At 39.8% G+C, this 27,309-nt stretch overlaps 1 protein-coding gene and 1 long non-coding RNA gene across 2 annotated transcripts; one reads left to right on the top strand and one right to left on the bottom strand.

The window, feature by feature from the left end:
- Window positions 1-334: 334 nt before the first annotated feature.
- Window positions 335-7,865, bottom strand: TMED7 (transmembrane p24 trafficking protein 7). The gene is made up of 3 exons (XM_071424430.1): window positions 7,698-7,865; window positions 5,145-5,390; window positions 335-3,249 (listed from the first exon to the last, which is right to left on the bottom strand). Exons 1-3 carry the CDS (start codon window positions 7,863-7,865, stop codon window positions 3,013-3,015), a joined length of 651 nt encoding a protein of 216 aa, XP_071280531.1. The 3' UTR covers window positions 335-3,012.
- On the top strand, window positions 7,745-13,563 carry LOC139588783 (uncharacterized). The gene is made up of 3 exons (XR_011678809.1): window positions 7,745-7,883; window positions 10,410-10,584; window positions 11,755-13,563. It is a non-coding gene; the product is annotated as an uncharacterized lncRNA (long non-coding RNA).
- The last annotated feature ends 13,746 nt before the right edge of the window (window positions 13,564-27,309 follow it).

Raw genomic sequence — 27,309 nt, 5'->3', positions numbered from 1 at the left:
CACCTTTCCAGCTCCCTCTGTAACTCTGTATCTACAGAATTAATGTGAAAACATGCAGTAGGTCCCAAATAATTCCTGGCATCTGCATTTAAATACTTTGAATTCTACTCCAACATGAAGAGATTTATGACTGTGACTGCCTGCATTAAGGATGTCCTGAGCAAAGAGCCAATAAATCACACTACCTTGCTAAGCACGGCTGAAGTAATGATCAACTGTCAGGAGGTAGATTAACTGCAGTACATTAAAACACAAGCTGACTATCAAATTATAATTCAAAGATTTTTTGAAGAATAATGTTCCCCAATCCCATATGCAAACAAAACAATTGGACTACATTCATATATTAATTTTTTATTTTCCCATACAATATTCACAGGGTCTGCTTTTTGTCTTATTCAAACTAAATTTCCCCCCACCCCCATGTCCTCAAACTAAAGAACCGACATTTCAGGACACGAAAAAAGTCTTGTAAACATAAAACATCCAACGCATAGCTGAAACCCAGAGCATTTAGCAATTAAAAACACAGCTATATCCCCTTTAACGCAGGGTGTTTTCTTGTGTATCACACCATAACCAAACTGCTCGTATATTAAAAAGGTGCAGCTTTAACCAAAGGTCACAATGCACTTCTTCACCCACTGCGTGTTAGCATGTGTGTTTTATTATATCCTATTCAGTCAGTTAAAAACTATATACAGCTACGTTTAAACGTGTGTTTGTGCCATGTTTTTAACAACACAAAAATAAAGGCATTTTTAAGCTGTTGCTGCATATTATGCAGCAGGATGCCAGACCACTGGTTCAGACACCTAACTTTAATGGAAAAGTCAAGTCCACTAAACCTCTGCTGTGGGAGTAACATTGAATGGAACAGTCCTCTTCACACATTCAAACATTATGAAAGAATAAAGAGACATGTATGCAATAGCTGATCATCATCAGTTTTATAGCACTATTTACCACTTTTGCCAGCACACAGAACAACTCAGTAGGAAAAAAAACCCAACACAATTCAAGCCTTCAACCAAATGCCTTTGTTGTGAATAAAGCTACATAACTAATATTCAAACTCCAGAAATAATGAACACTAGCAAAAGTAAATCATGTTTTCATTTGACACTTGCACCTGAAGTGTACCGCTTGCTTTACTCTGTGTGCAATGCAGCACAAAAAGTACTAAACATCAGTTGCTGAAGCACAAGAAGAAAGCATAGAGGTACAATCAAGAATGTTGTGTGCAGGCACAGATTTGTATCGCAAGACAAAAGCAGACTTTTGTTTTCTTGTATTAGTGGGTCTAACTATTTCTGGGGAACCTGCATCCCAAAATGGGACTGCAGTATTCAAAATTCAGTACAGGACAGCAAAACTTTACATTCTGAATTTTACTTAAGGAAATTTAATACCTCCATGACCTTCTAAATAGTCTTTGAGCTGTCTGATGTTTTCCTTCAGTTTCCAAAAGAGCAGCCGATCAGTTCACAACAGAGTAGGGGCACTTTTATTTTTTCAACCATGACATGATTTTAAAATCAAGTCATCTTAAATCAATTCGTCAGACTGCTCAAGTGTCACCTGAACAAGTAATTTCAAAGTTTTGCTAGAAATACTATAAGCAATTAATAAGGGTGTAGTACTCTTTCTCTGCTTGCCAAGAACTTGTGTAAGAAGCATCTTTTGATTGAGCTAGTAATATATGACAAATTTTTTACTTTAGTTTATTTTGTGTGCATTAAAGAATTGGTCAGTATACTTTTTTTTTCCCCCAGAGCAATTTGAAGGAGTTTAACCTTACTACGACCAGCTCAATTCAAACTATGGGCATGTACATACATTTACTACCTTCCACAATGAAATAAAAGAGAATTTTACAGTACATAAGCTACTGAAGACATAAGCAGTGAAAGCAATGTAACTCTAATAACTCTACCAAAAAGATAACCTGAAATATTTAAAACATTTCCTGACAACTAACAAAATAGAGTGGCAATTAGATGCACAAGGCTGTCATGTCTCAGTGCAACACAGAGAGGAATATTTACAGCACTTGTGCAATGCAGTATCAATATCAAATTGCCCTCTTACTAGGAAAACAATTTAGTAAAAAGCTTTGTACGTGCCTAACACATATTATAACCTCATCCAGTGCTGGTGCTGTGCTGCTTAACAAACCAAGCTACTTCTGGTCTTAAATCCAAAAAGCAGCAGCAGCATGTATAGTACTGCACAGGTTCAATGACAAAGTTAGAAGACTCCCTATTCTACTGCACGTTTTTTTACATAAACTTGGAAATTTGGATTTTTTTTTGTATGCAGAAGTGGATTTCCTGAGTAGTCTCAGCTTACAATTTCTTCAGTAAAACAAACATTGAAAAAGAGAAAATGTATTTATTTTAATATAGAAGATGTTTAAGCAATCATAATGAAGTATAAAATTCAGCAAATTCTGAAGACTTTCCAGGCTGATAAAGAATGTGTACCACAATGTAGTGCCAAGCTTTCAACGATTTTACAAAAAAGCAATAGGTATGATTCCATTTTTCTAAAACAGCAAATCAAAACAGTGCACTACAGTTAATCACATTTTCTGTTTTGTAATCCAAGATATTCAGCCTGAAAATTAGAATGAAATGAGATTTTCATATATATGATCTCTTGCATCAGACACTAGACTGTTGTGTTATTTTAAAGTGTTACACTGCAGATGACTAATTGTAGTGGTAAAAATCAAACTTGGTTTGGATTAATATCAGTAGAAATAAAGACACACTAGACACTGCCAGATATTTTAATACAGGAATTAAAATATTTAAGTTCTGAAGGATCCTTAAAAATATTTCAAATTATGTGTCCCTTTCATAACTTTTTGGGTCTGTTTTGTGATTTTTAAGAGATGAGGAGTATACACATTTGAGTGTTGCATATGTTCAGATCTCTGTACCTACAGTTAGATTGGAGAACCACTAATCTTAACGACTAACACACCTGAAGCATTGCCGCTACTGGTTACGATCCAACGCGTGTTGTTGTGGTTCTTTTATCCGAGAAGAAGCTTTTAAGGAGAAATACCTGCCCGATACTAACAACAAGAAGGATGATTGCTTCCCCTATTGACCAGTAGGCCACCCTTGTGTTTAAATCCTCTGCTCTGCTGCGGCCCTGCGCTTCCCTCAAGCGGAAGTGAGTCTGATAGTCGATGACAGACTTCAAAGCTTCGTGAATTGAAACACATGCAGACTCCATCTGGAGAAGCAAATACACAACACAGAATTAAGAACCCTTCTAGTGATTTTGTGCTTTGATATTTAAAATGAGGAGTCATGTAATTTTGCAAGCTAAGAATTAACTCAGACCAATGTCAGATAGAAATAGTGTAAATATAGTAAAATGTAACTTATACTGATGAAACTTTACACACAAAAATGCAACGCTTTTAAATACAAAAGCAGATAAAACCACAGAACTAAAAAAAAGCAACAAGCTCTGAGAATTAATGAACAAATTCCAAATTTATACTTGGATTTCAAATGACCCTCAGAAATATTTTTGAAATGTCACTGATCCTCCAGCTGTTAATTCCACAGGAAAAAAGCAGTTGCTTATAATATCAAGATACACAGAGCAGATACTACGTGCTTCAGTTTTCACAAATATGACAACCTTCATTGATTAATTCTCACTCAAGTTGTACAACATCTATTCTGTTGTCAAGGGACCATTCTCTTACTCATGTATACAAAAACTGGTTAGAGAAGGGACAATTGTTATCCTTCAGTGCTCCTGAGCACTCAATACCTTACTCATACAAAAATACTTACCAACATGGCCAATTTAATGATTTTTCATTTTAAAAAAAGCAAAAAGCATTATTGGTTTTCCAAGTCCTAGATAATTTTTTATATAAACTTCTTGCAGTTTCAGTTTATCTGCTGTAAGTAAAAGTACTCCTAACTGTGTTTTGATCACTTAGAGACAGTCATTAGATCTTCAAAAGACTTATTTTCTAGTCACAATTTAGGTTTCTCTTTAATGGCTTAAAATGAGTATTTCCTGAAGATCAAACAGGAAATAATAAGGAAATGTTTAATGTCCTTGTAGGACTGCTCTGAGTCCCTTAAATCTGTGTCTAACCACATTTTGATGACTTTCAAGACATGTGTCTGAACAAGTCTAAGATAATCTTCTCGACAAAATTCAGAATGAGTTTTTCCAAACTAAGGTTTGCTATTTGTAAATTGTAGAAACAGCCTATCTACACAAGGGATCTAAACACAAGGTCACTCTGGTTTTATGGATTTACCTTTAACTGCTCCCATGAAAGGCTGCCCAAATTTGGTCATGCCACAAGCCTGACCAGAACTGCAAAAAGAACCTCCTTCCAAAGAAGCAAAAAAAAAGAAACTAGGACATACAGTATCAAGAATCTGGACCCAAAATAAAAGTATTGCAGCAATTAATGAAATGATCCAAAGGAAGTTTTAAGGTATTTAGATTGTGCACAGGTGGTACAAAACTATAAAATCCTGAAAATACAAATAACAATAATGCTCTGACACTCTGTAGACTTAAAAAGCCCAAATATCTAGAAGCCAAATAAATATTGCTGACTTTATTGATTTATTTTGCTAGAATTTCCTTCCCCAGTTTAAAAACAGTAGTTACATGAACTCTCCTCCTAAAAAAAGACTCTATTGTTTTAAATATAGAAATAATTTTGACAGTTTCTCCAGACTTGGAAATTTTTTAAACCCTATTCCACCAATATCTGTGAAATCCACATGTCAAGAGACACAATATTGTGTCATTGAAAGGATGTTCCATTAGAAACTTCAGAAAAATCCCACCAATCAAATGGAAAACAATAAAAAAAAACACCAGAAACCACCCAAACAACAAAACCCCAAACAACAGTGGCCTTAAGTTTCTGTCCTAATTTCCTCTTAAACATTTGGTGATTCCTTCTCAGCTCTGTTTTGTGTTCTACAAATCTCATCTTTACAAAGAAGGCCTATTTGTTGCAATTCAGAATATTTGAAAAGCTTCACTTCATTAATTTTCAAAAGCAACGTAGATAACTAAAGCAGCTGAACTTGAAGAAAAATTGCCTTCACTTAACTTTTGTCAAACACAACACTTACCTGGGTAAGTGCGGTTACTCTGTTCTCACTAGGAAACAGTGGTGGATCTTCTCCAACCTGGAAATCGAAGTACACAGTTTTGTGTGTGAAAGTAGAGAACTCATTGCTGAAGCAGAACTTGTATGTTCCATTCCTGGATGCAGTAAATGTGAAGCTATCATATTGTTTCTTCATCTCTTTGTACAGCACAATGCCATCGGGATCTTCCAACCGACAGTCAACATCATAATGACCCCCAGTGATCACCTGGAAACAAAAACCAAGGAAATCTTTTTTAAAATATGGACACCTAAATATTTCTTTTAAGAAGTCTGATCTGGCAGATGGAACTGGAAAGCTTTTTGCCTTGACAGGTGTTTTAAAATATAATGCATTTCATTCATCTTTCAAAGCAAGTCTGCAAAATTATTTTCCTATGAACGACACACAGAAAATAATTAAAAATGCTTCTGGTTCAGCATTTGCAATGTATTTTCAAACCCTTAGGAGAACAATTTTAGTTACTTTGTTATTTCTAACTGTACAACAGCAAAGGCTACAGTAGATGACACTCCATGGGACAGCAAAGACATGACAGTAATGAGTCTGACATTTGCTGTACACTCAAGTCCTCTGTGGAATTAGTTCATCCAGCTGAGACTGCTAACATGCAGCAAGACACTCCCGTCTGTGTGGCCAGGAAAGTGTAACTGCCCTGCGGTATCTCAGCTGCATTAGGCTGCAGGAATGGTGTTTGACGAGTAGAACAGGAATTTCAAACTGTCTGGCTTCAATCTGTCCATTTTCCTGTCAGCTGCTGTCAAGACAGCAAGCTCTGGGGGACCTGCCGCCTCCCTTCTGAAGTTAGACACAGGAGTGCTCGCAAAAACCAGCACATCCAGATAATGCCTGCAAGTGACTCAAAACTTCACAATTGTTTCAAGGGGATTTTTGAGGCTTTGATTACTGTTTGTCTATAGTGTGTTACTACCCAGATTCCCCAGAAAGACTGATCAGGAGTTTAGGTATTCACAACTTGGTATTCTGATGACTCTTACCATAGCAGTTTTACACTTTATCCTTGCTGCAAACTTTTTACTTTTTAAGTTAAAGCATGCTGAAGGAGGAAGAGACTTATTTCATATGTGTGCAGAAATCACTGAAATATTTTAGTATCTCTGTATCTGCACTTCAGTCCACATAGCATTGTTTAAATGCTCATCAGTTTACTGAAGTACCAGGTTACTAAAATTATTACATTAGTGGTACAACTGAAACAAAAGACTGGAGCAACAGCTCCTCCACAAAGGCAAAATTTTAAAAGCATCCAGATGGCAAGCAATAACACAGCTCTTCATTTTTGAAATACGATCTACAATTTGATAAGGGTGTGCTTCTTCATGGAAGTCACTTGCATTCAGTTTTGTAGGCACCCTGAAAATATCGCTTTTACACAGAGGTAGTAAAGATTGGCCAGAACGAACTTTAAAGCTCCCCTAGGATTCCTTGCCACTGAACTTGCTTGTGCCTCCTGTCAGCCCTTGAGACATACTGCCAAAGGACATTCACACAGCACTTCAAGCTGCCAGTGGCTGGTCAAATCCAGACTTTTCTTTTAGCAGTGCTAATCCTGTTCTGGTCACCAATAAAAGTGGCAACAGCATGCTTATCTGTCCAGTGATACCCCCTTCAAAACTGCAGGGTAAAGTACTGGACAGAAAAGACTGTATGAAGAAACAGTCAGAGACAAGAAATATTTGGGTAGAGAAAAAGATATCCAGGACTTAAGACCACACAGGACAGAGTAACAAGGACTGATATGTGGCAGCAACATTCCCCAAATATATTTGAGATGGGACAGCAACTGAGAAACTAGAAAGCACAGGACTTCAGCCAGAAAAGTCAGCTCATAAAAATTACATAATCCTTTCAAAAGCCCCCAAAGATAACTGTGATTTTTGTCAGCGGGCATGAGTTTTCTCTCCTGCTGCTGTATTATCAGTGAGTTCATCTACTAAAGTGACAGACCGAAAAGTTCCAGCCCTGCTGATACACTCAGAGGCACCAAAACAGGGATGCTGTACCACATCCTTCTCCTATCACCCTTTCACTGTTTAGTATGTAAGCCAAACCTGAATTGTACTCGGAAACACGAAATATTAGCTCTTAAGAGGTACCGCGCTCATCCTGTCGATGCTTCACAAACCACAAGGCAATTACGTCTGCGGCACACCGACCTGTTGGTCAGGCGTTTAGGTATTCTCTGCGCTGTTCAGGAGGGGCACTAATGGGAGCCACCAGGTTACGGACACTGCCGGTCTTCAGGACCAACTCTGTGTCCCACTCAGCCCTGCACTACACGGAAGCCTCCCAGCCACTCCCGCAGAGTTTTCCTCAGTCAAGCTGGAAACGCCTCATTGGATCCAGCCGCTACTCCCTGGCCGGGCGCTGTTCCCAATTGTTCCCGACAGGAAGGAAGCTAAGGGAGAGCCCCCGGCAGGGGCCTGGGCTTAGGGCTCGGGGCCGCGGCCCAGCGCGGCGCCACGGCCAGGGCGGCTCCTCCCGCCGGGGTACCTGGAACTCGAGGGTGCACTTGGTGCCCTGGGCGATCTCCTCGTAGAAGCACTGCTTGGCGTTGTCGGGCAGCTCGAACGTGATCTCGGAGGCCCGCGCCGCGCAGGCCGCCAGCGCCCACACCAGCAGCAAGGACGGCAGCGGCCCCCGGGAGCCCCGCGGCGGCATCGCCCGGCGCGGAGAGAGGCGAGCAGGGGCAGAGGGGCTCGGGGCGGCCGGGGCTGCGGGACCGCGAGGCTGCGGGCGGGACGCGGCGTGGCCGAGGGGACGAGCGGCGGCACCCGGAAGCGCCCGCGCCTTCCCGGAGCGCTTCCGGGACGGGTGTCCGGCGGGGAAGGGGCGGGGCAGCGGCGGCCGTGGCCTCGCCCCTTTCCCTCATCGTGTCGCGGCTGGGCCCTCGGTGTCCACTCGGCGCCGTTGCCCGCAGATTAAGTTTTTCGGGATCCCCCTAGGCCCTGTAGCTGGAAATGGCGGGCTCCTGTGGCCGAGCGCACCCAAAGAGCGACCTCGGTGCCCTCCGAGCAGTCTGGAGAGTTCTGCTGTGCAGATACTTGAACGTTCATTGCAGAGTCAGTAAGAGGTGAATGCATAAACAGATATAAAACGTCGATTAAAGTGCTCACGCTGATTGCAGCAGTCAGTCATGGAGTCGTAGAATGTTAACAGTTGGAAATCTCAGTGAGTCCTAATCCTCCTGCCCTAGGCAGGGACACTTCCCACTAGATCAGGTTGCTCAGAGCTCCCTTTGGCCTTGAACACTGCCAGGTTTGGAGTATTCCCAACCTCCTCGGGCACTGTTCCAGTGTCTCACTACCCTCACTATAAGGAATTTTTTCCCTTATGTCTAACCTAGGTTTCCCTTCTTTCGTTAGTACCCATTATTTTTCGTCCTACCACTACAGATCCTGATGAAGGGTTCCTCTCCAGCTTCCCTGTAGGCCCCCTTCATATACTGCCAGGTTGCTGAGGTCTGCACAAAACCTTCCCTTCTCTAGCATCAACACTCTCAGCCTTTCTCAGTTATTTTTACAAATAAAAAAAGAAAAAAAAAAAGAGAAAATATATCCTCCATTCTTATTAAGTTCTGTGGCAAATCAGGCAAAGTAGGAAAAGAAAAACTCAGGCCAAACCTCCCAGGCAGGCGCATGAGTTTGTAATGCAGTGGGTCTGGTCACCCATTTTGCTCCTCTGGAAGAGGGGCTGAACTTGCATGAAGTACCTATTGCCAAAAGAGGCACCACATTGGGTGCTGCTGTATAATCCTCTAGCCTTGGAGAGAAGTCCTGGGCTAGTGAAAGGTATGATTTTCATCCTCACCACTGTGTAAGAAACTTGGGCATCAGTTTGAGGACTGTGGATTTCATAGGGCAGAGGTACCCAAAATTCATGTGTAGAAGGCTCTGATAGATATGCAGGTGTGGATTATAGTGACACGGCAGATGCTTTACCAAGTACCCACCTTACAGCTGAGGAAGACATCATCCATTTACAATTAATCCTCAGATGTTTGCTGTTTTCATTTAAACACACTGTTTTATTTTAGGTGGCACTTAAGCACTGGCTGATAGCTGAGATGGCTCAAAAACAGGTTATATATCTGGGCCATGTGATGCAGCTCCAGTCATTTTACTTAAATCAGTGACCAAAGACTTGCAGGAACTGAAACAACTAATCACCTTCTCCTTCATGTGGCAAGAAATACATTTTAAAAATACTTGCTCTGTGATTTTTCACAGCAACTGAAGTGATCATGTCCAGGTTACAGTTTCCTAGTTCATTCTTTCCAGCTGTTTTCTGAAAGTTTCACTGAATGGGCAAAATGAAGCTTCCCTAAGAAATGATGATTGGAAACATATCACCAAATAATCAACAACACAGAAGGGGTGAGATACAGAGCAGGCAAGAAAGGAGTCTAGTGACACCTGCAGAATAAGCAGAAACGGAGAAGATGTTCCAATCTCCAAAATAAATCAGCAAGAGTAGATGAGATTACATCAACTTCTTTTTGGATTGAGGTCAGAGATTATAAAACATCAAGGGAATGAAGAAGGCAGACTGCATCCAAAAAGCTCTCCAGGTGGTCCCCTTAACCCTGGTGCCTCCTCATTACACCATCAGCAGGCAGAGCTGTCAGCACTAAATGCATAGCATCAGCACCACTTTGTGGTGTGCTTGCAGCTCACCTGGTGTAGATTTGTTAAGGACTAGTTGTTTTATATATGTAGCAATCATGATAGTAAGAGAACTAGTTACTAGTGTTATGAGCTACTTATGAATTTCAGTAATTCTTTAGCAGCTTGAAACTGAAATAAGTTCAATAAACATAATAATAAGTTCAAAAATGTATTTTAGAGGGAGTAATATGAAGAGTTTTCCTTTCCTCCTAGATAATCTGTTTAAGTAGGGTGAGAATCAGTTTCAGATGCTCTCAGCATAGTTCTTCCCTGAGAAAAACCTTTATTAGGGTTTTTTTTTTCCTCTATTATGACAGAATATTTTCAAGCAGAAGTCTGTGTTACAACTTCCTCCATACATGCATGCATAGATATGTGACTTTATTAAGGATCCTTTTTACCTTACATGCTAAGTCAAAGACTAGGAAAAAAACAGAGATTCATTTTATTTTTACATTGGTTTGATTTGTAAGTGTATGTTGCCACTTTTTGTATGTGGAAAATGAAAATTGACAAATGGCACATGTTTCTTGTGCAGACAGGTAAAACATGCTCTCCTGAAGACTGCTAATGAGCTGTAGTTGTACAAGCAGTTCTCATTCCTTCAAAACCACACGGAAACCACTGCAGAAAGACCAGGGAAATCTCCAAAATACAAGATATTCAGGTCTTAATGTTTCTTCTCAGCAGCTGAATCAAGCTACTCTCCTGAGGTAATTGGAGATCTTTTACCTGTGTTAGATGTTGTAGATATGGATGAAATTGCAGGCTTATAAAATAAGATCTTATGACTGAAATAATAGTTCCTGTTATTTAAATAGTGAGACAGAAAAAAACCTGTTCTTCGCCTTTACAGTCCTTTAATATCTTTCCTGAAATCTCTGTGTAACAGTTTAGAAAACTCCACTTTGTTGTTTTAATTTAATTCTCATTTAAAGCATATTCTACAGTACACTTTATCTTGCTACTCAAACTACCTAAAATGCTAAAGTTTCCCCATTTTAAGTGTCTCTGCTTTAAAAGCCTTTGCTTTGGGCTTGCTTTGGCAGATTTTATATAAATAATAGACCTTGATGTCAAGATAATTAGTTCCTCTTTACTTCCCAGTATAGTGCTTAATTTTGGATAGGCTAAAATTACTAAAATAAACCAGACAGGCATTTCACTGGCCTTCGTACTTTAAAAAGTGGCATTGAATAACTCTGGCACTTGCAAAAAACACTTGAAGTGCAGTCAAGTATAGTAACACATTTTCATCACACTGTTTCGGTGTGATTTGTGCAAAGTCATGCTGTGGAGGAAAAAGTTACTGGACCTTAAAACTGCTTAAATTTATCCTTTTTTTCAAGGTTCAGTGCGTTTTCTAACCTCTGTTCTCATGTTTCCAAAACTGCAATGAACAAGAAATAAGCTCCTTTGAGTCCAAAAAGTCAGTGCACTACTGGCTCTGCTTGTGTTAGTTGATTACATAAAAGCCCAAACACCTTCATACAGAATACACAAGAAAATAACAAATTTAAATAAATGTTTTAGATTTAGGTGCACCCGAAGTTAAGCATTTACTGTCTTTCCATATGTACAGCTTCACAGAGGAACAGGCTGAGAGCTGCTGCTGTGTAAGGAGTTGGAAGAAGGGAGAATATTGGGAAAGCTGTGACCCCTCTTATGATCTGAAATATGTCACATGCACTCTTGCAGAGTCCTGAGTTATTGATAATAGCAATTTGTGAACCTGTATTTGTATAAACACGAATATCAAGAAATGTCAATATCTTTCAATGTCTTTTAAAAATAGGTTTGTACGTAATAAGGTCTAATGGATTAGTATTTGTTTTCCATTCCAAGGTGGTTTATTATTTGTTTGTTTTTTTGTTTCTTTTCAGATAAGGTGGGAAACTTAACATGACTGCAAATGTCTGAGGAAAAAGTTTTTACTTACTGGTCCAAGGCTAGACCTGTGGAGACACGGACCTGCTGCTCTTTCTGTGACACACAAGAGGGAGCTCTTGGTCACCACAATTTACATGGAACCATCGCAACATGGAATGGTTGGGGTTGGAAGGCAGGTTTAAAGGTCTTCTAGTCCGTGCCCCTGCGATGAGCAGGGACATCTTCAATTAAATCAGGTTGCTCAAAGCACCATCCGGCCTGACCTTGAGTGTTTCCCGGGGTGAGGCATTTACCACCTCTCTAGGCAAGCTGTGCCAGTGTTTGACCACCTCATGGTAAAAATCTTCCTTAAATAGTCTAAATCCCCTTTCTGTTTAAAATCATTACCCCTTTAGTTCCCTCTTCTCGGTTTTTGTTCAAAGTATATTCAGTACCTAAGGTTTTCTTCTTTTCAAACTGACTCTTTCAATTCAGTGATAAATGGATATCAGAAAGCTAAAAATATTTAAGTAAATAGTGGCAATCATAGCCAAACATATTGTAGGCATAGCTCAACAGAATGCAACATCCAAGGCCTACACCTTTCAGTTCACTGCTCACAGTTCAGCAGTGAAAGCCACACATCCATTTATGTACCAGCAGTCCATGTGTGTAACCTACAGAGATTGCCAGCAATGAGGCTTACAAGCACCCGTCTTCTCAGCAGGGAGGGAGCTGCAAGAGTTGCTCCATGGAAAATGAAGAAATGTTACCCCATGGGAAATGTCTCTGTCGCAGCATCAGTGGCAGATATGACCCGCTGTCAGCAATCTCTAGCTGACATTAGCAGTTCCCAGTCTTTTCCAGGGACAGGTGCCTTCCCCAGCCTGTTACACACCATGTACTGCTAGGGTATGACAGTAGGACCATCCCCAAATATTTTAGTTTCATTAGGACTTGGAGTTCTCAGGATGTGTGAAAGATCAATTTCTGTTAGTCCAAACCTGGACTTCAGTGGACGGTGTGAAGGGGAGGGATCTGGGGAAGGGCTGAAAAACCCAGGAAGAGAGAGGCAATGAAAGGCTGGCTGCAGTGAATTAGATAGGAAATCCAAAGGATGCCCTGGCCAGATTTTAAATAAAGCATTTTAAGATTCCTTCACAAAGCACTCCTCTCAGTGGCTCACCTTTTGGTTTGGTTTTTTCCTCCCAGTCATGGCTGAATTTTGATAATCCTGTTGCACTTTACCTTATGAAAGAAAGACTTGTGTTTCCATGTGTGCACTTGTATTCACTCAGATTTAGATTCACTTAGATTTTTAACATGTTATAAAAGATTCATGCTGATTTTATCTGGGATGGAGTAAATTTTCTTCATGGTAGCTAGTATGGAGCTGGGTTTTGTACTTGTCCTGAAAACTGTGTTGATAATGCAGGGTTTTCTCATTGCTGAGCAGTGTTTATGCAGAATCAAGGCATTTTCTGCTCCTCACCCCACCCCAGCATGAGTGGGCTGGGATTCACAAGGAGCTAAGAAGGGGATGCAGCTGGGACAGCTTACCCCCACTAACCAAAGGTACATTCTGTACCTTATGACATCATGCTCAGCATATGAAGTTGAGAGAAGACAAAGAAAGAGGAAAAGAGGAAAGTTCAGAGAGATGACATTTGTATTCTCCAGTCACTCTTCTGCATGATAAAGCCTGTCTTTCCTGGAGATGACTGAACAACTGCCTGTCCCTGGGAAGGAGTGAATTATTTACTTGTTTCACTTTGCATGCATGTGTGGCTTCTGCTTTGCCTATTAAACTGTTTTTATCTCAAGCCATGAGTTTTCTCACTTTTACCCTTTTGATTTCCCTTATCCCACTAGGGGTAATGAGTGAGCAGCTGCATGGGGCTGAGCCGCCAGCTGGGGTTAAACCATGATAATACTTAATTACTTACTGCCTTTACAACTACACGTAATCAGTCTAATAAAATACATCATTCTGCCCACAGAAACAGCCTGAAAATATTAAAACCAATGGTGTGGCTTCATAATAGTTGACATATCTTAAAAGACCAAAACCAATAAAAATTCTCTATATTTTATATATTCCTCTTCAAAAAGGGACAGGCAGGGGAAATGAGGAAGATGTGTCAATGGTGTCAATGGCTCAGAGTGCATGGAGTTCTGCCTGGGGATGGGTGATGGGCCAGAATTAAAGGAATGGCAGGGACAGGGGACATGAGTCATCTACAGGCCATATAGGAACTACCTCATGTTCACAAGCCCTGGTCCTCCTGGGGGACTTCAACCACCCAATTATCTGTTGGGAGGACAATACAGCAGGGCATTAAACATGGAGTTTCCTGGAATGCCTCAATGGTAACTTCCTTCTCCAAGTGATAGAGAAGCTAACAAGGAGAGGTGCTGTGCTGGACCTTGTTCTCACCAAGAAGGAGGGGCTGGTGTGGGGTGTGAAGCTCAAGGACAGCCTGGGCTGCTGTGACCATGAAATGGTGGTGTTTGAGATCCTTAGGGCAGCGAGGAGGGGCAAAGCAAGCCCTGGATTTCAGAGCAGCTGTCTTGGCCTAGAGAGATCTGCTTGGTAGAGTGCCATGGGATAAAGCCCTGGAGGCAAGAAGACCCCAGGAGAGCAGGGTAATGTTCAAGGATCACCTCCTTCAGGCTCAGGAGCCTCCCAATGAACAGGAAGCCAAATGAAAACCTTAGGAGGTGTGCGCAGATGAATATGGAGCTGCTGGACACATTCAAACACAAAAAGGAAGCCTACAGAAGCTTGGAGCAAGGACAAGTAGCCTGGGAGGAATATGGAGAGATACCCAGGGATTAGATTAGAAAAACTAAATCACTGATACAATTAAACCTGACCAGGGACATCAAGGCCAGCAGGAAAACCTCCCATAGGTACACTGGTGATAAAGGAAGACTAGGAAAAATGTGAGCTCTTTAAGGATGTGTATAGGAAACTCGGTTACTGGGGACTGTAACCCTGAGATAAAAGGCTGAGATACTCAATTAGTTTTTGCCTCTTTCTTCACCCATAAGTTCTCCAGTCACACCATCCAAATTGCAGAAGGTGTAGGCAGGGATTGAGAGAATGAAGAGCTGCCTGATGTAGGTCAAGTTCAAGAATATCTGAGAAACCTGAAGGCGCACAAATCAATGGGACCTAACAAGATTCTTGTGTGGGTCCTGAGTGAACTGGTGAAGGAAGTAGCTAAGTCACTATCCATCATACTTTAGACATCATGGCAGTCCAGTAAGTTCCCACTGACTGGAAGAGGGGAACATAATCCATATTTTTAAAAAGAGAAATAAGGAAGGAAGATCCAGAGAACTACAAAACTGTCAGTCACCTCAGAGCTTGGCAAAACCATGAAGCCAAACCTTCTGGTAACTAACTAAGGAATGTGGAAAATACAAGGTGATTGGTGACAAACTTCACTAAAGGCAAATCATGCCTGACAAATTTGGTGGCCTTCTATGACAGGATTACAGAGGTAGTGGATAAGGGAAGAGTGACTGGCCTCATCTACCTGGATTTGTGGGAAGTATTTGACACTGTCCCACACAACATCCTTGTCTATAAACTGGAGAGACATGAATTTGGTGTCTAGACCACTTGAAGAATAAGGAGATGACTGGATGGTTGCACTCAGACAGTTCCAGTCAACAGTTCAATGTCCAGGTAGAGACCATTGACAAATTATGTTCATCGGGGAACCTTGGGACCAGCACTATTTAATATTTTTGTTGGTGACAAGAGACAGTGGGATTGAGAGCACCCTCGGCAAGTTTGCTGATGATACCAGGCTGTGTGGAGCAGCTGACACAGTGGAGGAAAGGGATGCCATGCAGGGAGACCTAGATAGGCTGGAGAAATTGGACCATGTGAACATCATGAAGTTCAGCAAGGCCAAATGCAATATCCTGTATCTGTGTCAGGGCAATCCCAAGCACAGGTACTGGCTGGGTAGGGAATGAATTGAAAGCAGCCCTGGGGTGAAGGTCTTGGGGGGCTGTTGGTGGACAAGAAGCTGGTCGTGACCCAGCAATGTCCAGCAGCCCAGAAAACCAACCCTAACCCTCAACGTGGAGAAGAGAAGGCTCCAAGACAGTGTTCTAAGGGTCTTCCAGTGTCTGAGGAGGCCTGCAAGAGAACTGGAGAAAGAGTTTTAAAAAGGGCATGTAGTGATGGGACTTCTCCATTTGTAGTGATTCCAGCATAATAATCAGGTCCACTGTGAATCAGCTGGAGTTCTGTTTTGTGGCTTTTTTCACTTATTCTGTATGTTTGCTGCTTTGAAGGTATTTGACAGATTAAGGTATTGGTACATTCATGTATTCTTACAGAAAATAGAAGCATTTGGAGAAGCAATATATTGTCATGGTGTTTAAAAAGTAGGAGTTCAAGCCTGGATGTGACAATTTGTAACAGATTAAGTCCAGGCAAAGATCAAACATTAAACAGTTTCAGAATGAAAACCGCAGAGGAAAAAGCAGAGGAAGAGGGATTTCTTGAGGTGTAATGAGGATGGGGAAAATAGGATTAAGGGGGAAAAGCAAGTCTCTTATGTGGGATTAAAATTATCAACAACAAAGCTGTAGCTGTTCTAAATTGCCTTGTGCAGAAAAAGATAGAGAGAGGTGAATGTGAATTTTGGGACTTGGAGTTAGATGGAGAAACATGAGAACTATTTATAATCCTCAATCCTCTCTTTTTAGCTGGAAAAGAAGTAAGTAAAGGATCTATATAGTATATATTGCAGCAAAAGGCACATACAGTTTTTTATGATTCACCAAAGCATTCAACAAAAATAGCTGTCAGGTAAAGACTGGCTGGAAATGCTTTGAACTTGGGTGAGAGGTGATGACAACTTCTAACAAAAAGGCAGGAGTGGTTGTCTACCATTGTCACTAATAAAATGAAAGAGGGATACTCCTTCAACAATTACACAAAATGCTCTGTGAACATTGTGCTGATATAAGTGCACCCAAAAATGATATTGCTAGAGTGTCTCAGTTTGTAGACTTGTGAAAAGACATTGCAGATACTGAATTCTGGAAGTCATACCAAGAGAAGTGGAAAAGGATTAGTAAAACCAATAAAACTGTTTGGCCTCTTGCATGTCCACAAAAAGATGAGGAACATACTGACTATTTTAGAACACAGACCACCCTTGGATTTCACATGATGAAATTGTGGCTGTGACAGAATATGAGCTGTTGAAGCATGTGTTCCTTTTTCAGAAAGAAAAATTTAATGTGTAGACACCATTTTTCTCTCACATTTGTACAGGGGGAAAATTAATTAATTAATAGACAAGAAGTAAAATAATGCAGTATGCCTCCCTGATTTGTTCTGCAATTCGCCCACATAAAGAAATAGAGGTATAGAAACCTAAGAATAATTTCATCTGCATCTAAACCTTAAAGCCTAATTTAGTGTAAATTTCAAAGAGTATGCTAGCACAAGGCTGATAATAAAGATCCTCTGCACAGAACACAGTCTTTCAGAAAATGGTTCTCTGAACCACAGATTGAATCTGACTGGAAGCCTCTAGAAAAGAACAAGAACAAGAACAACAACAAAATCCAACCAACCAACCAACTGAAAAACTCAGACAAACAAAAAGCCAAAAAAAAACCCAAAAAACCCCAAAAACCAACACAAACCTTGTACACAGACACAGAGAGCTTTCTCAGCGCACATTGCTCAAGAGTTTGGGCTGGAAGCCTGAGTCAAAACTGAACAAAAGCCAGTCTGCTTAAGAAGAATTCACTTCCAGCAGCCTCTGTTCCACAATGACCAAGCTCTGCCAGCCACATGGGGCACAGCAGGAAGAAGAAGAAAAGAAACCAGGAGGAAACTTGGCTTCGTACCTATTCCAGCCTTAATCATCCTTTTTGAACTGGCTTCAGCTGTCAGTCATGTGGAAGACAAATACCTGTGAAGAAGTACAAAAACAGCTCATATGAGAGGTGATATTACAATCAGCATCTGCTGCTCATCTGCCACTCTGTTAAGAGAAAACAGTAACCCAAGTCCTGTTACAAAATCTGATGGATAGGATGAATGACAACATCCACCAGGCAACAGGATTGCCTATTTTTTGAGGGAGACATATTTTTTGAAAGAAAGAAAGAACAAGCATGATGCCAGGCTTTTATGAAATGATTGTTGTTGGTGTTGTTCTTTACTGGATCCTGGGCACAGGAAAACAGTAATGTTGTGGACAATGAAACCTGCTTCCTTTCTCTCTCTTCAGGCTGTGATTCCAATCTCATATTTTCTGTTTCCACTTCCTGTAATTTCTTGGGTTATCATCTTATCTGACCCTTCTAAAGATATTTTCCAATTATTTGCATAAGTAATCCACCCAAACTTGTAATCTTTATTATTTGTCTCTATAAGGGATACTGTCTAGTCCGCAGGACTTATCACATTCATGTAAGACAGGTAGCTATCACTAGGTTAATAGATAACCAGGTTTTATAACAGCATGAACTATGAAACCAGAGAGATTTCCATGCTGTGTTTTGAATTACATATTGAAATCTTCAATGATGGCTGGTAGATAATCACAGATACAGAAAGATGATGTGCTTATGCCAGTCTGTAAAATTACACATATATCCATAGCTGCCTTCAAAAGATGCTTTTAGTAACTTGATAATTTTGCAATATGCTTTGTCTCCCAGATGTTCACAGGTTCTTTCAGTGTTGTTAGCAAAAGTGGTAAGCAGATAATCTGACAAACCTGGTTTGGTATGGCAGATGCACATTTTAAAGCAGAGACGGGAGAGTTCTAAAGTGGCTGTGGTAGGGAAGCAAGACCAAGAATACAAGGGTTTGCTTCAGCAGTTGAATTTGCTTATAGATGGAAGAGGAAAGGTTAGGATACTATTGAAGATGAGTGAGAGGCAGTTAACAAAAGTCAGTTTCTTAGGACATGTATTTATTCTAAAATTCTAAGTGCTTGTAGATCATCTTGGTGCCAGGAACTGGTAGTTGTTTATTTTTCAGCATCTTTGTACTAGTTAGGATGCTGTGACACATTTTCAATACAAAAATAAGATAGACTGAAACTCTCTGTATTGTAACAAGGATGTAATAATTAAAGTTGTATACAGAAATAAAAACCAACATCGGGTTTAATCATAGTTGTAGTATGGTTTATTTAATTACTAATTTACCATGGTACAGGCAGTGTTTTGACAACGGTTTTTTCTACATTAGATGAAACAGAAAGCTGACATCAGGAAACACTGCAGAGAAAATAAAGTATTTCAAGAAATTCAGGGCCTTCATTTAGAATACTGCTTCCATTTTTTAAAGTCACATGTGTCAGCGTTTCAATTCCAGAAGACTTTAAAAATGACACCCATAGTTAAATTTCAAAATATTGATGTTGATAATAAACAACTTTGTTGTAACAGCTGTAAGGAGGTTGCAATGAAACCATGTACTTTTTTTCCCCTGGAATTTAGATGCTTGTAGTATATATTCTGCTAATTTTTCTGGGTTAGAATTTATGTCTCTGGGTTGATATTTTTACTAATTGGTGAGGGGTTTAAATTTTAGGGCTGTAGCTGCAAAAATGATAGTAATCATCATTACTGCAGTCTGCAGGTCTGGACACCAATATATGTGGTTCTGATGACAAACAGAACTGGTGGAATCTTTCATTCATGGACACCCTTTGCATTTGTACATATTTAATATACTAGATGCTGAAAAAAGTGAGAGAACATGAGAACAAAAAACCTTCTGTTTCCTTCCTGGAATAAGCATGTTAAATATGCATATATTGCATTCTTGAAGCTTCTTTGGGTTTGGACAAGCAATAAAATAACCCCTGAAACTGTAATATTTTTCCAAATATTATGTTTAAAAATTAGAGAGGGAACTTTATTAAATTTCTCCTCCCCATATATATTATACATATACATATATATATATATATATATATATATATATATATATATATATATGTTCTTTTCCTTTTCAAAAGTGTTGATATCTCTCTGTAGATTGTTACTTGTTGTTGATAATTTTTAACTTTCTGTGTGTATGTCAGAGGACATGCATGCCTTTCCTCCTAGTGCTGACATTCAGAATATTAGCCATAACTTGAGGGGAAGAGTTATCCAGGATGGCAGTCCTCAACAAGGCTTTTCTATTTTATTAGTGTTGCATAGAAAATGGAGAAAAATCTGTTGTCTTGAAATCATCTGTCCAAGACAATAAAGAAATACAAGCAGGGAAAACAACCTTTTTTCTTTCTCCAGAAATAGCTAATTCTTTCACTCTGAGGTCAGCTACCCCCAGTCTAAAAGGATCTTGAGTGTGGAGATAGCTAAATTTTACCATGGATCAATACATGATACCTCTAATGCAGCAAACTGATCATCTCTGCACCTGCAGAGGTCACCCAAATGAAGGCATCACATTTTGTCCTCTCTTGCTTCTTCAAAAGGGCACAAAAGTTACAACTCAGCACATTTCTTAGAGCGTAAACAGGTGAACTAGGTAGGGTGTTATTACAGACAAGAACTGTAGCACTGAACATGATATACTCAGCTGGAGGGTAGTGGCATCTCAAAAGTGAAGGTTTCTCTATCATGCTATCATATCAACAGGATTTTTAATTGCACATTTTTACAATTGTAAAGTTGTTGCACTGATTAAAATGGGAACCAAATGTAGTTGTATAATGGGACATTTGTGCTTGCAATTGCTAAGTCATTTGCATCTGTGCCAAACTGAACAGGTTTATGCTTGCTTTGCAAAATGGAAATATTAATGAAAGATGGAGAAATGAAAGTAATCAGAAATTGAGAGTCGAGGCAAAGAAGGATCCTGCACTGCTCATTTCTAATGAAACTAAGAGACCTGGAGCAGTGATTTTATATACTGGAGTTGTTCAAGAAGATCTGTCTCTTAAGTTGTGTTGTAATACACCAATACATGTACTTCTAATCCGAAGAGGGTATTCCCCCTGCTTTGCTGACAAAAAGAGAGAAAGAATCACTATCCCACTGGACAAGAGAACTCTTTAGTACAGCTAGAAAAAAGGATGATTATTTACTTTAATGAGAAAACACCAAAGGTCACTTAGTCTGAGGCTCACTCACACAAATCAGTTTTTCCTGAAAAGAGTCACATTTCCAAGGAAGATAGATTTGAATATGTTAGGTTAATATTTATGTTCCCAAACATAATTATTATGATAATAGAATAATAATATTCAAATATAATACTAATACTAATACTAATGATGATGTTGATGATGATGATGATGATGATGATGATGATGATGATGATGATGATGATGATGACTTCCAACATCTCAAGAGCAAGGTCTCCAGGGGTTAGTTGCTCATTTTCCTGGTGTGATGACAGCTCTTCTGTCCTGCAGATATGGCTTTAGCAACTGTTGTTGCATACCTAGAAGCAGCAGGTTTGTTTCTTGTTCTGCTTTCTGCTTTTTTTTGGGGGGGTTTTTTTAGACCCCATTTAGGTGGATTAACAAGAAACGTTTCTTCTCAAAAAGCAGCAGTACTGAAACAGAAAATGAAGGTTTTCTCATATCACACAGTTTGAAAATCTCAGGCACAAACCATCGGTTATCAATGGAGTCATCAGAAATATTAATGTGATATATAGCATCTAATTGTATCTTTCCCCCTGTTTAAAAAAACCAACCAAACCAAAGCAAACAGTGATTCAACAAGCTGTAAGTGAACTCTAGACTGAAAAGAAAGTAGCAAAATTCCCATTGATGTCTACAGACCAGATTTTCTGCCTAAGTACCCAGTGGGTGCAATATCAGTAGGTATACACAGCAGTAATAAAGCAGTAGTTACAGCACTGAAGGAATGGATTGGAGCACAACACTGAGACTCAGGTTAGTTAAGAATCTTAACTCAAACTGCCAACCAATTAAAGTAAAAAAAAACAATTTTGAGATGTTTAGATCATATTGTTTGCCTTCTATTTAAGGAAATGCACAAGTAATACACAAGTAAAATTAAAGAGAGCTTTTCCTGTCTTCTTCTTGCTTCTCAGTCCTGAAAGTGAAGAATACTAGATCTTTGTGTCCTAGACCAGCGGGCTTGAGGGAAGCTGCAAGTTTGTTTCTAAATTAGTCTTAAGTCCGCATTATTTCACTTTAGAAATGAAGAACTTCTTTACTTTTTGAGTCCTGAGCTTGAAGAACAAATCCACAATAGAGAAGAGCAAAAATTTATTTTGGGAGAGAATTTGTTAGGTTATTTAAAACGTTGGGAGTGAAGGGTTTGTTTGTTTGTATAACTCTTAATTGTCTTCAATAACAACTTGTCATAAGAAAAATCTTGGAGGGGACACAAACACTTATCTACATTGTGTCTCTATGCAGGAAGCCACAGTGATACCCTTTTACTTCTGAATAATTGCTGCGTGAGCTCCCCCATTCACTTTTTGTATGTTACGCTTTTCAGGGTGCTATAACAAGTTTCCTTCCATTCCCCCTTAAAATCTCTCCAACAATTAATTTTCTGACCCTTTCTGTGGCCATAGGGCTCCAATATCATCCAGCAGCCATTGCCTGATAGGCCTCTATGTGTGCCTAACGTGTCCACACAGAAAAAACCTTCCAAATCACTGGGGATCTGGACAACAGCCATTTTCCCAGATGAAATGCTGCAGTCTGTTTCCAGTGAAATTCTGGGCTCTTGTGCACAAGGCATGCATTTATGCTGATTAAGCACCTTTTTTTAATCAGCAGAGTGTGCACTGTCAAGAGTATTTGACTCAAATATAGAAGCATAAATTGGTTTACTCAGTTAAAAGCTTTGATCTGGCAGTAACAGATAATAGGTGGAGCTACAGGAATCCACAGTGCTTATGGATCCCAATTTACTTTTGGCCTCTAAAGCAGAATGCTAAAAATGGGTAGGAATTTCTTCACTGGCACTTAATAGAGCACTGAGTACTTGAGAGTGAGTTGCACAATTTCTCCTAAAAACATTGCTTGTTTCATTGGCTTTCCCTTGCTAGCCTGACACAAATAGGCTTCTAAATTATTATTATGCAATATGTTACTGCAAAATAGAAAGCAGACATTGCTGCCATAAGACAAAATTCTAGCTACAAGCTGTAGGAACGTCAGTGAGATGTGCTCAGAAAAGAAGCTTTGCTCTTGTTCAAGAACTTAAAATTTAGTTTCAGCCTTTGTTCATTTTAGTGTGTGGATAAAGCCAAAAGAAGTAGTGATTAAAAAGAGTATGTGTATTTTGCATATTCTTTTAGGACATGCCTGCCATCCTAAGTGTTGGAAATAGTCAAAATACTATGTTCTGTCCGATGAACTGCTGCAAAGATAACAGGTTTTTTAATGGCCATTTACTTGGAACCAGATCAATGATGTACTTATAATCCTCAAAATTACTGATCAACCCTTTTCACCTAGTCAGCTGTTTGCTGTAACACGAAATGAGGAAACAGTTTCTTGGGTGAGATAAACAAATAATTTGTTATCATTGCAAAATTGAAGTGTGCAACACAAGCAAAATAGCTTTTTACATTTTGTTTTTAGCAGTTACTGCTTGCCTAATTGTTTAACTCCATCTGACTGTTCCTGTATTCCTGTTTTGTTTTACCTTAAAGAATTAAAACAGTTATCCTTCCAGCCCAACTTTTTTTTTTAAACATTTACCTTATTCACAGCTGTTACAAGAAATTTAAGTGTAGAGATTGGTTTACTTAGGTGTTTTGGCTAACAAAGGTCAAGAGTTATAAATGTGTGAATCATTAATTGTAGTGTGTGTTCCTTTTGCTGTGTTGCTGAGAATTGCACAGGAGAACAGAGATTAAGTACTTCCCCACAGGCTGCCGTGTTTTTTCCCCCCATTGCCAGAGTTAACTGCACTGTATGAGGAGACATCTGCTCAGTTGTATAGGTTGCTTCTGGTCGCCACTTGGACATGGACATCCACCAAGAAATGATGTTACATTGAGTTTTCTGTACTTTTTTTTTGTTTTTTCTGTACTTGCTTTTCCCAGAGAATGAAGCCTCATATTAAAGTGCCATAATATATCACATATTGACAGGGTGTCAATCTGCCATTTTGTCAGGTGCTTTGATACATATACACGTTTTTAAAAGGAAAGGACTTTAGGCAGATATCTGAGCTCATAACATTATTCAGGTGACTGGTCCCAAAGCATTTAACACTGTTCAGTGGGAACATTTCTGATCTTAAAGTGAAGTTTGTGAATTATTAGTTGCCAACTGGCGTCCCAAAAGTATGCTTGCAAGCTATGGGTCAAACATCTTGCTGTCCCAGTATGGTATCTTCTGAGGGTAGACATTACCTGTGACCAGGGATCAGGGACAGATCCTAGCTGGTGTGGCCTGTGGCTTTTTTGATTGCAGTGGTCAGTCACTGAGTGTATTCATGCAGGGTTACTGAGGGCCAGTGCTGTGCACTGACAGAGCAGTATTGCACTTAACATGCTCCATTTCTAAGTGGAAGTCTGGATGTGTTTGGGGGCTGTAAGAAAGAGCAGTCTGTCTCCATCACACACATCTGTGGAGCCTAGACTGAGGCAGCCTCTCAGTGGGGCTTTGGGGGTTGGCTCAGGGTGGCTGAATGGTGATTGTGGACCAGAGAGCAGGCTTGAATAGCACTGAGCTGATACTGCCGAGGTGTACAGAGCGTGAACACTTGAAGCATGTGCCTCCTGTCACATATGGGGACATAGGACATAGATCGACAACTACTACTGAAGAGGAATATTTTGGTATGCAAGATGCTTTCTTACCAGCAGCAAGATTAGCACTCAAGGAAAACTTGGAAAAGCAAGCAGTGAAAGAAGAGGCAAAGATTGCAAAGTATCTAGCTTTGTGAAAGGACATGTAAAAGCCCGTAGTGAGAGCTGTGCTCTGTTTTGGCATTCAAATGCAACTAGCAACCTTTGACTCTATGCCAGTTCAGCACTGGGTATGAAACTCTTGGCAATTTGCCTTGACTTCACAGCATTTTGAGGTCTGGAGACAGACAGTGCAGAGAGAGGGGGAGTGCAGAGACCTGAGTATTGAGACAATTTCATAAGTCTTGTTTGTTTCTCTTTTCTATTTACAAGAAATTATTGATGCCTTTAGGAACTATGGAGGATCTAGCTTGCAAAGCTTAGGTTGATGAAACAAACTTTATCACCCATTTCTTTAGAAATGGTACTTAGAAGTGTTAAACTGTATTTTGTCCTCCCTTTAAACAAACAAACAAAAAAAATTCTGGCCAAGGAAAGCACATCAGCTTAAAATGCCAAATTTCCTTGTCAAGAGCCAATGCGTTTTTTAACATCTCCCCTTTTCCCAGAATTATCAGAACTGCATAGAGTATCTGGAAACAAATGGCCACAGCTTCAGAAAAATCAGAAGAATTTAAATTATAAGAATGTTCTGGTATAGTTTGTGCTTGCTCAATAAATACACTACATTTAACCTGAGCCTTTAAATAAATTAATTGTAGATAAAAGGAGTGTTTTTCCAATACTGTGGAATGATTTTCTTTTTGCTTTTTGGTGTTAATTTCCCCAAATCAGAATAAATTTTATGTTTGCATTTGTGTAATGAATGAAGTCCTCTCACTAATCTTTCTAAGAGTTTCAGTTAGCGGATGCATAAGGATCTTCGAGACTCTGATAACTGTGGATTTTTCTCAGAGTTCTTTTCCCATCTGCTGTTTAAGGCAGCCCTCCTCCTCTGCGTGGGAGGGGAGGGAGGGTGGGCTGTGCTTCCCAGCATCACTGCCACAGACCTTGGCAGCAGAAAGCCCTGTCAGGCAAAGGGAGTGATCTAGAAGCAGCAGGGTTAGCAGATGCAAAGCCTGCCAACCTCGAGTCACCAGCACAGGAAAGGGTTCCACCAGCCCTTTACTTCTTTGCTCATATTACAGTACATTTGTGTACATTGTGACTTCTGTGCCTATAGTACCAGCTTTTATTGCCATCACCTTCCCCTGGGGACAGCACAACTCACAGATTTGTTATTTTGGTTATTCCAGTATCCTTTTGGGAACTTTGATGCCAAGCATACCATGATACTTCAAAGCAGAGGAAGATATTGTGTAAGCTTACAGGCATTGCCGGGAGCAGCAGTGTATCCCACATGCCTGTTTATTCCCACGCTGGCTTGCAGAAGAAGGCAGAGCAACAGATTTCTCTGCATTGGCAAATCCAATATAGCCTCTTTTGTACTACTCACACTTTTTTGTTCCCCTGCATGTCTTGAATAGGATTAACAAATTGAGTTTTTCCTTTAAGCTCTGGTGAACTTTACTAAGATACTCAGAAACTGCATCAGAAGTTTTAAACAGTCTTTTTCACTAGCGGTTCACTTGGCACCATAGTTTCTCATCTTAACAGAGGCACTGACACTTTGTGGGTGACAGCTCTTTCTCTGTATCACCATCAGAGTGTGTGACATATTAACTTTAAAGCAACGAAGAGCTTTTATTTGCTGAAAACAGGTCTCTTTAAATATTGACCTCTTTAAACATTAAACATTATGGACAAACATCCCAGAATTGATGATGCAGGGATTGCAAAATAAATTACTGTTTAAACCATGGAATGTGCAGCATGACAGTTCAGTGCAGCTGTCAGGGCCACTTCCAGCTACCCTCTGGAAAGTGCTCTCACCAACTGTGATATCGGGGCTAACAGTGGTTTCAGACCTATTCCAGGAAGCATTATTGTCAAATAAACATACCGATTAATTGCATTAATGTCTTCAGATCAATCTCTTATTGTCTGCCTTCTTATTTGAGAGGTTATTGCTTTTGTGAAAAAGCAATAGAGAGAGGAGAAGCTTTTGAGAAGTTACTGCTTTCTTGAAAAACTTTCCTGAAAAATAAAGTGATGTTGGTCATTTGGGAACATCAAAAATGAAAGTATGTAACACAATATATATAAAACTTCATAGCTTAGTAATTTTCTCTCCAGATAAAAGGTATTGGTCAGTTCTTTGGAAATTCCAATCACTGACATTTGTATTGCCTCAGTGAGCTTGCCCAGCTCCAGTTTTGAGTTCTTTGAGTCAAACACCTTGCCTGAAGAAAGGAGCACAAATTCTAAGCCATTACCACTCCCTCTGAGTTTTTCTGCCAGATTTGTCTCCTTTTCATTACACTTCAAAAATAAGAAACACCTATTCTTTGGAAAGCCTCAGAAGAGTGTAAACAATGCTATACACTAGATATGTTTTGATTCAGCTCAGAAACAATCCTTTTGCAAGCAAGCTTACCTATAATCCAGTGGGAAGTCTTTTAACAAAGGAAGAACTTGCAAGACCTTGTACAGACTGTACTTACTGCAGTATGGAAAACTGATGGCTTATCTTCAGGACAGAGTGATAAACCATCCTTCTACGCTCGATCGTAGGTGACACCAGAAGCACAAGTTCAAAAAAAATCTCAAAATTTTTCCCACTTTCCATGCTGCAGGGAGGTCTCAAAGTATATTATCTGGATTACCTGCAGGTAATGCCAACCCAGAAGATGTACCACTG

This window comes from Agelaius tricolor, unplaced genomic scaffold, assembly GCF_023055355.1.
Source record: "Agelaius tricolor isolate 1412-34295 unplaced genomic scaffold, bAgeTri1.0.p SCAF_4, whole genome shotgun sequence".
Classification (NCBI taxonomy): domain Eukaryota; kingdom Metazoa; phylum Chordata; class Aves; order Passeriformes; family Icteridae; genus Agelaius; species Agelaius tricolor.
Note: the sequence above shows the minus strand (reverse complement) of the source record. Positions and strands in the feature narration are given on the sequence as shown.

Excerpts from the sequence above, each read along its gene's own strand:
- TMED7 (XM_071424430.1), bottom strand. The coding sequence starts at position 7,865 with ATGCCGCCGCGGGGCTCCCGGGGGCCGCTGCCGTCCTTGCTGCTGGTG. Across the intron at positions 5,391-7,697 it reads AGTGCACCCTCGAGTTCCAG|GTGATCACTGGGGGTCATTA; the intron begins GTACCCCGGCGG and ends TTTTGTTTCCAG. Across the intron at positions 3,250-5,144 it reads GAGTAACCGCACTTACCCAG|ATGGAGTCTGCATGTGTTTC; the intron begins GTAAGTGTTGTG and ends TTGCTTCTCCAG.